The following is a 12,780-nucleotide window of genomic DNA, read 5'->3' on the forward strand; positions in this document are numbered from 1 at the left end:
CTTCTTCTCTCCTGATGGCATACACTTTCAGATCTTCAAGATATCCCCATGATAAAATATCTCCCCATGACAGATTTTTGCTGTGAGTGAAGTACTGGAGAGCTCTGAGAGTCTTTCTTTCCTTAGGCATATTCTTGAACCATTTCTTTCTTTCTTCTGCAGAAATTTCTCTCGGAATAGTTTCAGGAACACCTTCAGTGGAGATCTTTTCAACTATCTTTCTTTTAATCTCATCTTAATTTCTGTCTTTGAACATCTCAACAAATGAAGGAAATGTCTCATCAATCCCAGCATAATGAAAATCAATTTCATCTTCGGATGAATCTGAAGCGTCTTCAACAATGACATCATCAAAATGATCTGCTTCAAATGCATATCTGGGCTCGAAGTCTTTAGCTGGTGACTGAGGAATTTCATCCTCAATATCAAGTTTGAACTTTCCTTCTTCTAATCCCAACTCCTCTAGCATTTCAGCTCTGGTTCTTCTAACCTCAACCTCACCTTCTTGTGGAACATTCAAGTAAATAACAGTTGGGTTTGAGAGGAGTACCTGATCAACATGTTGTTTTCCAGATGATGATGCTTCATTTTGTACATCATCCTCTTGCTCATTAATCTCGTCATTCAGTAGCTCTTCTATTCTTTCTTGAACAATTGGATCTTTGACTAATAACCCAGAAGCACCTTGATCGTTATCATCATCACCTTTATCATCTTTATCATTACCATCATCAGGATTATCATCTGTTTGATCATCACCATTATCTTTATCTTCCTCTTCTTCATCTCCAAACATCTCTTCATCAGAATCTTCATCAACTATTTCTCCACGAGCTATCTTTCCCTTTCTTTTCAGATCATAAAACTTTAGAAGTCGATCCACTTCTTTCGCATTGTATGACACTGGGTAGGCATTACCAACAAGTAAAATTGTTGTGTCTTCCATTCTAGTAGCAACACTTCTCTTGCTTTTCTCTTTCTTTGAATAACCTCAACCTTTCAAAGAATATTATCAATATCAACAGGCTCAGAAGACTCACCAACAATCATGAAGTCTGGTTCCTGAACTTCTTCAGCTTCAACCATTTCTTGTTCATCTTCAACTATTTCTTGTTCCTGAACTTCTACAACTTCAACCATTTCAATATCTGGTTGTGATGAAGATCCAACAATATCAGGTTGACTTGATGATCCACCAGCTTCTTGAGTATCATCAATCACACCTTTGTTCTTTTGGGTGGCCTCTTCATCTAAAACATCTTTCACGTTCTAATCTTCTTTCTTTAGCTCGTTTCACTTCTATCTCATTGAATGCAACATGAACATCCATCTTCAAATGACTTTCCATGACAGAGTATAACATATGAAGTTGTTCATCTTTCACCACCTTATCTGCCTTCATGGCTTCCTTCTCTAGCTTCATCGCCTTCATTTCATTAGAAGAAGCTTCACTCATTTCACTGAGAAGCTAATTGAGTGTTTGATTCACATCTTCCAAGTTCTTTATCTTGACATTCAATGAAGAGATCTCTAATGTCAACAATTGTAACAACTTAGAATTATCATGAGCTTCATCCTTCATTTTGTTCATTGTTTCTTCTTGCTCTATCAACGCCTCTCTAATTTGATCATGAGCTTTCATCAGTTGATCAACTTGCTTCTTCAAAATATCATGCTCCAGTTCTGTTTTAGCTTTTTCTTTCTCCAGCTTGTTGACTGTAACATTTGTGCTTGAAATCATTGTGAACAGTTCAGTTATCAATAAAACAATGTTATTTGATCCTAATGTTTGTTTGGTTGTGTTTTACATTTTTCATGTTTTGACTTTTGTTCAATTTTAAACTCTACATCGCTTTCTGGAGAATTATATGCAAACTAGTGCGTAAACGTACTCAGTTTAATGCGACAAATACTCCGGAACATCAACATATACTCAACATACCTTAAATAACCTTTACATGACTTAGAATTAACTTTTGAAGGCTTTGGTATGGCAAAAACAAGTTAATTCACCTACAGGGACTAAATTTGACAAACTGCGAAAGTATGCCAATTTGAACTGTAACAGACATTCCGGAACATGTCCATAAGTTAAACATACCATAAATATCCTTTAAATAGCTTAGAAATAAGCTTTGAGGGGTTCGGTATGCTAAAATAAACTTTTGGATCATTCAGGGACTAAAAGTGTCAAAAAGTGCATAAGTTTGCACTTCGCGCATAACTTACGTTCTGAATACATTCGAACATCCAAAAATTTATGTAAGCATCATAATATTATGCCTTAGTGTTTGGCATGAGAAAAATCCATTCGTCGCGCAATTTGGATCGTTTTTCGCGCTTATGCGCATTCCGTCATAATTAAGCGAACATTGCGATTGTACGGCCAAACGAACCAACATACGACATATTTTTGAGCATGTTTCATGTCCTCAATGTTTAGGCATCATGTTAGGGCCTTAAAGATGGCTTGACGGGCCTTGAACGTGTCGGAAATGGCCTTAAACCATAACAGGGACCTAAACTGTCATTTTTGAAACTTGGCTTCTGATCAGAACCTCCACGCGGCCCGCGTAAGCCTAGGGGCAACCTTTACGCGGCCCGTGTCAGCCCTGCAGATGCAGAAACTCGTTTTTCTTACTGAAAATGGCCTTTCAAGCATCCAAGGGGCAATGCCTCTTCACAATCTCTGGGGTTGGGGTCACATTTTGATACCACAACATTTTGACAAGTGTACGAATGAAATCAAGGCACGCTATTCAAGAAACGATCCTAACGGTCTTGCATATCCTATAAATACCCCCCCCCCATTCTTGTTTAAACCCACAAATCTGATCAAAGAGCTCTAAGTTGATGCTATTGCTTCATACCTGAGCTCCTGGATCAAGATTAGCTTTCGGGGACCCTTCGTAAGTGTTCTTTCATTCTTTTATCGTTTTTCGTGTGCTAATGTCAAACTTTGTTTGACTTTCTGCGTTGACCAGCTTATGGTCAACACGAAGTTCGTTGGAACTTCATAACGTGAGCGGGATCACGATGGTTATAGTCCATAGTGACTATACCTACTGATTACCACGTTATCTAGGCTCAGTGACGAGTCGTAGTTTCGGCCAAAATGCGCATTCTTGCATATTTTGTAACCAAACTACTCGTGGGTATCAAAACCGATTGTTTTGATACCAAACCCGTTTTCTAAACTTAGTTAAGCATGTGTTAACATGCTTAGCTTGTCACTTTTAGTATAATGCTTATATAGGGTCGTAAGGTAAGCGATCTAAACAGTCGCTTATACTTTCGAACCCGACCCATTTGGTCGATCATTAGGATCCGACCAAACACATTAGGTGACCATAGCTGTATAGGGAATAACCTTCCTAGGTTATACCTTATGGTCACGATGTTAGGCGTTCCAAACGCGTTTTACGCGAACGACGCGTTAAGGTAGCATAAGCTACCAAAACGGGTCGTAATGGGTCGTAAGCACTTAGGTTAGGTTTCATTTTAGTATGAAGGCTTTGTTAAACCATATTACACGAGTCTCCATACTAGTTTGGTTTACAAACCCTCATTCTATCCAAATCCTCCGATTTAGATCCGGTATATTAACATAGTTACCTATATTAGGTGCCGTTTGATATCCGTGATCTCTAGCTTTATTTGGTTGTTATACAAGGACTTCAAAGCAATCTCAGGTGAGTACATAGAACCCCATTTTTTAAATGTTTTCAAGGTGTTTATGTGAGTACATAGACCCCTCTTTTACTGTTTTCGAAACTGTTTTGGGGTGGAACACATGTGCCTACTTGTTACTTTCATGATTTCCTGTTTTCACATCATATACTTGCTATGTTCATTAGTACATTTATAGTACATGATTTCATTACATTTTATGCTATGTATGCCCATTGTGTGCGTACTTAGTACATTGTTTTACATTACATTTTATGCTATGTATGCCCATTGTGTGCGTACTTAGTACATTGTTTTACATTACATTTTATGCTATGTATGCCCATTGTGTGCGTACATAGTACATTGTTTTACATTACATTTTATGCTATGTATGCCCATTGTGTGCGTACTTAGCACATTATTTCATCACATGCTCACATTTTGGTATGGCATTTGGGTTGTTCAAATGATACAATGTACATTCATTAACATTAGCTACGCCACTCGTTAGTAGGTAATGGTACCATAGGACTTGACAACTCCCATTCCTGAAATCTGGGGTTTGTTTGGATTGGAAGGAATGACCGAATTCGATAAACAATAACACATATAGACCTTTAATTTTTTTAAAGGTCTATCACCACAGTCACAAAGGCTTGAATGTATGCATTTTCACAATACCGCATAAATGTTCGTATCAGTATAGCATGCAATTGTTCTACTAAACATGACTTTGACTTAAACTATGTTTAATTCAAAACCCTGTTTTTGTGCATTTTTACCTATGGCCTAGTTGACATATTTCACATGCCGTACATGATATTTTGGATACACATTATATGATTTACATTAAACATAAACAATTTGACATTGATATACACATTTGGTGGTTTACATTAGACATGAACATTTTGATATGGTTTACACAATAACACTTAACAATTGATTTATACATGAACAATTTACGTGGTGGTTGGTTTGGGTAAATGGTTTGAGTAACGTGGCGTATGTAATATGATACAAACATGGTGGATACGCCGCTGGTACTTCCTATATATAAATGTTTGTATAATATTACCTATCGTAGCGTTATTTAAATCATTTCAGTATAGACATATTACATTTTACACAAATAACATATTCTTCACAGGACATTGTTTTACGAATAACTTATCTTATACAAACTCATTCTTACTCAGTTATTCATTTAACCTTACATTTATTTATATATATCATCTGATCTTATCGTTTTTCAAGTGATTTACGAGACAAAGCAAATTACAAGGTTCATGACTAAACATTTTCTCAATCATAAGTCATGAATTCTATTTTCATAAAATCTATGTATCTCACAGGCATTTTTATGCTGACGTACCTACTTTCACATGTGTTTTCAGGAGCTGTCGCTTAGGATGATGATTGTGATACTAGGGCGGACCTGTGCTTTAGAGACATAAAACGAAGATAGACTTAGTTTAATTATGTTATAAAGTCTTTATTTCATGTTTGAAGACAATGTAACACGTTTGTTTGATAAATAAAATATAACTTTGTATGCCATAGTTGTGAAACAATTAATTCTGTCTCAACACTCCCCGACGTTTCCGCCGCGGTTGCTTGTTATACGCGGTCGGGGTGTGACAGAAGAGTTGGTATTAGAGCCAATGGTTATAGGGAATTAGGTTATTAGTAATGCTTTGACCTAGACTATAACTTTCTAGGACCCTAACACAAGTTATCTTGTGTTTAGATTTTAAAACATGCACTTCACCTATCCTTAGGTGATAACCACAACGAGAACATCGATTCCGAATCCGCTTTGAAAATTAATCATGTGTTTACGTTTTGAACCCTCTGTTATATGGTTTTAAACCCCTTTGAATTTTCAAAAATCTCGTCAAGGTTTTCGGGTTTTAATAGTGTGAACACGTGCGAACTGGAAGAGTGAATGCCTGTACCCTGAGTTTTCTGTCTAAGGCTAGAGTGTTCGTACAAATCCACATAATCGGACCAGTCACTCTTACCTGGGAACTCTTGGGGTGAGTGTTCACTTATAGGCGAACATGTCTTCGCGATACATTATTTTTGACCCATTTACTTTGACTAGATGTGACACCTGTGTCACTTCAACCATCAAACGAATACCAAACCAATGAAATTTTGTATTTCATACTTGGGATTTGTATAAACATGTGTATCAATTGCACATATTGATTCTTGTTCGATTTCGGGCTTTAAATCACTTTCTGGAAGGTTATACTCGATCTGATTCGTAAATATAACCAGTTTAATGCAACAAACACTCCGGAATAGTGACATAGGCTTAACATACCCTAAATAACCTTTACATAACCTAGAAATAAGTTTTGGAAGGTTTGGTATGCCAAAATCAAGTTTATTCGCTTACAGGGACTAAATATGACAAACTTCGAAAGTATGCCAATTTGAACTGTAACGAACATTCCGGAACATGATCATAAGTTAAACACACCTTAAATATCCTTTACATAGCTTAGAAATAGGCTTTGAGGGGTTTGGTGTGCTAAAATAAACTTTATGCTCATTCAGGGACTAAAAGCGTCAAAAAGTGCATAAGTTTGCACTTTCGCGCATATCTTACGTTCTGAATACTTCCGGACGTCCAAAAATTTATGAAAGCATTAAAATATTATGTTTTAATGTTTGGCATGAGAAAAATCCATTCGTCGCGCAATTTGGATCGTTTTTCGCGCTTATGCGCATTCCGTCGTAATTAAGCGAACACCGCGATCGTACGACCAAACGAACCGACATCCGAGATATTTTTGAGCATGTTTTGAGTTCCCTATACTTTAACTTCATTTTAGAGCCTTGAAATGAGGTTAACGGGGCTTAAACGTGTCAAAAATGGGCCGAAACGCATGTTTCTAAGCTGCAGGGACCAAAACTGACAAATCTGTCAAACTATGCCCAGGCGGCCCGCGTGAAGATTCATGCATTCCTTAGGCGGGCCGCGTGAGGTCCCCAGTTCTGCAAAAATGTTTTTAACAGCTGGTTGCAGCTGTTTTGCACCTCCAAACCACTTGCAAATGGTTTCTAAGCATTCTATGGGCTGTTTTGAGACTCCCATGGTTTTATAAATCAATGGGCTATAGGTGGATGGCCAAGATTGAAGCACGCTTTGCGAGGAACGATCTTAACGGTTCACCAAATCCTATAAATACCCATCCATCCCCAAAGCAAAACTCACTTGAATTCTGAGGTTGCTCTCTAAGTTGGGGTGCTTTGACACTTCATACCTGAGAGTACTCGGAATTCAATCTTGCGGGGACCCGTTGTAAGTATTCTTTCGTTCTTTTATTGCTTTTCGAGTCCGAAAGTCAAACTTTGTTTGACTTTATGCATTGACCAGTTTATGGTCAATGCGAAGTTCGTTTGAACTTCATAACGTGAGCGTAATCACGATGGTTATAGTCCCTAGCGACTATACCTACTGATTACCACGTTATCTAGGCTTAGTGACGAGTCGTAGTTTCGGTCAAAATGCGTTTTCTTGCGCATTTTGTAACCAAACTACTTTAGGGTATTAAAACCGTTTGTTTTAATACCAAACCTGTTTTCTAACATTACTAAACATGTTCTAGCATGTTTAGCTCGTCGCTTTTAGGTTTGTGCTTGTTTAGGGTCGTAAGGGTAAGCGATCTAATCAATCGCTTATGCTTACGAACCCGACCCATTTGGTCGATCATTAGGATCCGACCAAACACTTTAGGTGACCATAGTATATAGGGAATAACCTTTCAAGGTTATACCCTATGGTCACGCCGTTAAAGTAGTTGTATGATAGGTAATGTATGTGCCTTAGGTAAATTACCAAAATACCCTTTTTACACTAAAAACCATTTTAAGCCTATGTAACATAATTTTTGGTATCTAAGCTGATGTAGCAACAATATTAAGTGTTTTAAGGCATATCTTGCTTGTCATAGGGCTAGTTAGGCGTTTCAAGCGCATTTTACGCAAACGACGCGTTAAAGTAGCATAAGCTACCAAAGCGGGTCGTAATGGGTCAAAAGCACTTAGGATAGGTTTCGTTTTAGTATGTAGGCTTTGTCAAACCATATTACATAAGTTCCCACACTTATTTGGTTTACGAACCCTCGTACTACCCGATCCTCCGTTAGGTCCGGTTATTAATGTAGATTCCTATATAGGTGCCGTTTGATTCCGCGATCTTCTAGCATTGTTTGGTGGTTATCCTACGACTTCTAAGCAATCTCAAGTGAGTACATAGTCCCCTCTTTTACTGTTTTCAAACATTTTGGGGTGAAACACATGTGCCTACTTGTTACTTTCATTCTTTTCATGCTTTCATATCATATACTTGCTATGTTCATTAATACATTGTTTTACATGACATTTTCACGCTATGTATGTTCATCATACTTAGTGCATTGTTTTCACATGCTTACATTTTGGGTATGACATTTGGTTTGTTAAATGGGACAATATACATTCATTAACATTGATCACGCCGCTCGTTAGTAGGTAATGGTACCATAGGAATTGACAACTCCCGTTCCTGAAATCCTGGGTATGTTTGGATTGGAAGGAATGACCGAATTCGATTAAAACATTTAGACAGATAGACCTTTAATTTGTTTAAAGGTTTATCACCACAGTTGCAAGGCTTGGATGTATGCATTTTCACAATACCGCATAAATGTCTGTATTCATTATAGCATGCATTTTCCACAAAACATAATATTGATTTAAACCAAGTTTTACTTCAGTACATTGTTTTGTGCATTTTTACCTGTGGTTTAGTTGATACATATATCACTTGCCATACATGACATTTTGTTTACACATTACATGATTGACATTTGACATATACATTTCATAAACATTTTGACATAAACATTTTGACATGGCTTTCACAATGACATTTGACAATTGGTTTAGACATGGGCAATTTACATTGGTGGTTTGTTTGGGTAAGTGATTTGAGTAACGAGACGTGTGTAATGTGATACAAGCATGGTGGATACGCCGCTGGTACTTCCTATATATAAGTGCTTGTATTATATTACATGTCGTAGCGTTATTTAATTCATTCAATTTGGACCTATACATTTTATAGAAATAACATATTTTTCACAAGACATTGTTTTACAAAACAATTTGTTTTATACAAATTCATTTTACTTGGTTATTCGTTTAACCTTACATTATTCTTTTAAATATACATATCTATCATCGCTTTTCAAATGATTTATAAAACAAAACATTTTACAAGGATCATGACAAACTTTTGTTTAAACAACTTTTTCTAAACCTATAAGTCATGAATCCTAAATCAATAAAACCTATGTACTCGCCGGCATTTTTATGCTGATGTATTTTCACATGTGTTTCAGGTACAGTGGTTGGTGTTATATGATGATGATATTGGTGTATGCTCACATAGGAATGGACGAGGCCTTAGTGACATTAAAAGATGCAAGACTAGTTAATTATGTTATGTTTCCTTGCTGTTTAGACGTTGTAATACATTCAATTCAATAAAACAAAAATTGTTCATTCCATGGTTGTGAAACAATGATTCTGTTACAACACTCCCCGATGATTCCGCCACGTTTTGTTGTTTTATGTGGTCGGGGTGTGACAGAAAAGTTGGTATCAGAGCCCATGGTTATAGGGAATTAGGTTATTAGTAAAGCTTTGACCTAGACTATAACCTTCCTAGGACCCTAACGCGAGTTTACTTGCGTTTAGTCATAAAACAATACCGTCACTTATCCTTAGGTGACAACCACAACAAGAACATAAATTTGATCCGCTTTGAAAAACTAATCATCTGTTCTAGGATGATTGATTACTAGGTTTTGAACCCTTTATTATAAGGTTTTGAACCCTCCCAGTTTAACTCATATTTGGCTTAGTGCCTTTCGAATTTTCAAAATCTCGTCAAAGTTTGGGTCTAAATAATGTGAACACGTGCAAACTGGAAGAGTGAATGCCTGTACTCTGAGTTTTCTGTCTAAGGCTAGAGTGTTCGTACAAATCCGCAATATCGGACCAGTCACTCTTACCTGGGAACTCTTGGGGTGAGTGTTCACTTATAGGCGAGCATGTCTTCAGCGATGCATTATTATGACCTGCTTACTTTGATTGTTCACCATCTCATTTGTTTGCCTTAGGTAACAAACAAATGATCGCAATTTCTATGCGTTGTCATTTTGTTTTGGTCACCCGATAGCCTTTCACTTGTTTCTTCCTATGTCTTTCATTTTCTTCTAGAATGCCTCTTTATCTCAGCAACGGTCAGATGTCCAAGCAAGCAGCCAAACTTGCCCAGCAAATAGGCGAAGTAGTTCTAAAGACCGTGGACTTAGGTATTGCCATGTCCCGCCTCAAAAATGGAGCCACTCAAGAACCACTGAGGAAAGAAGAAGTCAAGCCTGCACCAAAATCAAGAAAACGTAAGGCTTCAAAGAAACCCGCAGCAGTTGCACCTAATCCAGCGGGACCTAGCCAAAAGGCAACACCACCTGCTAAGAAGCAATACAAGGGAACGGCACCACTATGCGACAAATGTAATGGGCATCACCAAGCTCACTTACAGTGTCGTCTGTGTGAATCATGTGGGCGAGTTGGTCACCTGGCAAGTGTTTGTCGAATTAACCCAAACCAAGGTGGTCCAAATCAACCACAAGTCAATTCTGCTCAAGCTCGCTTTCCCCGTGGATCGTGCTACAACTGTGGCGAGACAAGCCATTTCAGGAACAAATGCCCAAAGCTTGCTAAGGCAAAACCAACCCACGGATAAGCAGTTGGCTGATTAGAAGATATTGTTGTCTCATGCTTCTGTTTCTTTTGTTTTCTTGTCATGTAAAACAATCCGTTTTGTTAATAAATAACAGTTGTTATTTGTAATTCGGATGTACAAATGTAGTTACATGTGTGTATGGCATTTCTCTATAAATACCTACATCAAGGAACCTTGTTCTTTACAAACTGCTCTTATGATTCTCCCTTTCAAGTGATCGCTCATGATTTCCTCAAAATTTTAAGTACTCATCTCATTCTAGGAGGCGAAGTACATGAAATGAAATGACATTATGAGTAATCGTGCTCTTCGCACATTTTTGCCCTTGAATCCCTGGTTAGATAACTAAGGGTATTTTCAAATCTCATACTCGTTACGTTTTGATTTTTTCATCATGCATAACATAAGTTTTCAAAACAATCTTCATATATAGTTCAAAAATGTTTTTAATATAGTGTATTTACTTAACATATCATATGCATAATTTCAAAAACAATGTCTACGTTTAAAAAAAAAACGACCTTCATGATTTCAAAATGTTATTAATACAGTATAATTACTTATATCAAGTGCATGATTTCAAAAGCATCATTCATGCTTTCAAAAACCTTATACATAATTTCAAATTCATCCCGCATGATTTTTAAACATTTTTACAAATATACCTACCTAATACACCTACTTTATGATTTCAAAAGTATTATATATATAAGGTTTCAAAAACATTAAACACATTTAGAACCCCATGCATAGTTTTCAAACTATTTTCCTCCTACATTGACTTGACCTTCAAATTCCGCTTCATGTGTCGCCTTGGCATATCTAGCATCTCAACTTCATAAGCATTTTTACTTCATGTTTTGACTTAAGCACATCCAATGCAAAGTTTCAAAACATCTTCAACTTCTAAAATCCATATGGGATCTTCTTATCATTTCAATTAGATCCTTGTGCATAATTATTATTCAAATCAGAGTCCTTAATTGGATTCTTTGTGTACCTTAATTTTAAACATTTCGGTTCCTTGCAATCAAAATCGAATCTCCTATTTAAGATCTTTCTAACTTCATAGTTAGATTCTTGATAATGTTTAAAGCACCAATCAAAATCCACTGATTGGATGCCTGGTGTGCTTTAAATGCATGTGCTCAGTTAGCAGAACAAATTAACAAAATCACGACAAATTTGAAATCAAGATAAACAATTTTGTGGTTATGTGACTAGGTGTTTATGCATTTTGCGTTTTCTTTTATGCATATTTTGTGTTTTTATACTCTGGATAATTCGTTATCCAAATCCTCATAGAACCTTTCGTATTTTTATATGAGAGATTCGTAGTAGGATATTCGAAGGTACTATCTCGAATCCTTAATTGGGCTTCTACGTGATAGTTAAGACCCATGGATTTTATAAGTGCCACTCCATCATTCATAGAGACCCCTTTTTGTGGTCTAGGTCAAAAGATTGATTCAAATTCTGGTTGAGAATGACATGCGATGATATAAGCTGAAAAGACTCCTTGGCGGTCTGGAGATCATTTATTGACTCAATTAAAAAGGACCCCATTATGGTCTAATCACAATCATCACAGGCTCGTTCATCGTTTTCCTCCCCTACACATCATAAGATGAACTACGTGACTATGCAAGGAATTACGTAATTATGGATGCATACATAATTATGAAGTTCAGTGCACGGAAACCGCGGTAAGACTTATTATGTGTAAGAACCAATAGTGGCAACCATAACAAAATGTGAACAATGTAATAGAGGTACGGTGGACGCACCAATAACGCTTTATATACTTGTATATAAGTGACCCTCTCACGTTGCAAGCATGATGTTATTTAAGGTTACTAGAAGTTCAGGACTCTAACCAGTGTTGTTCGATCTTTTCAACTTCATGTCTCAAGCTCTCACAAGTTTCCTCTAAATAAATTTCGGGACGAAATTTCCTGAAGTAGGGGAGACTGTGACACCTGTGTCACTTCAACCATCAAACGAATACCAAACCAATGAAATGTTGTATTTCATACTTGGGATTTGTATAAACATGTGTATCAATTGCACATATTGATTCTTGTTCGATTTCGGGCTTTAAATCACTTTCTGGAAGGTTATACTCGATCTGATTCGTAAATATAACCAGTTTAATGCAACAAACACTCCGGAATAGTGACATAGGCTTAACATACCCTAAATAACCTTTACATAACCTAGAAATAAGTTTTGGAAGGTTTGGTATGCCAAAATCAAGTTTATTCGCTTACAGGGACTAAATATGACAAACTGCGAAA

General features: G+C 36.8%; 1 protein-coding gene across 1 annotated transcript; it reads right to left on the reverse strand.

The window, feature by feature from the left end:
* Positions 1-235: 235 nt before the first annotated feature.
* LOC110893367 (trigger factor-like) lies at positions 236-946 on the reverse strand. The gene has a single exon (XM_022140478.1). The coding sequence runs from the start codon at positions 944-946 to the stop codon at positions 236-238; it is 711 nt and encodes a 236-aa protein (XP_021996170.1).
* Positions 947-12,780: the final 11,834 nt, after the last annotated feature.

Source organism: Helianthus annuus, chromosome 12, assembly GCF_002127325.2.
Source record: "Helianthus annuus cultivar XRQ/B chromosome 12, HanXRQr2.0-SUNRISE, whole genome shotgun sequence".
Lineage (NCBI taxonomy): Eukaryota > Viridiplantae > Streptophyta > Magnoliopsida > Asterales > Asteraceae > Helianthus > Helianthus annuus.

Excerpts from the sequence above, each read along its gene's own strand:
- LOC110893367 (XM_022140478.1), bottom strand. The coding sequence starts at position 946 with ATGGAAGACACAACAATTTTACTTGTTGGTAATGCCTACCCAGTGTCA.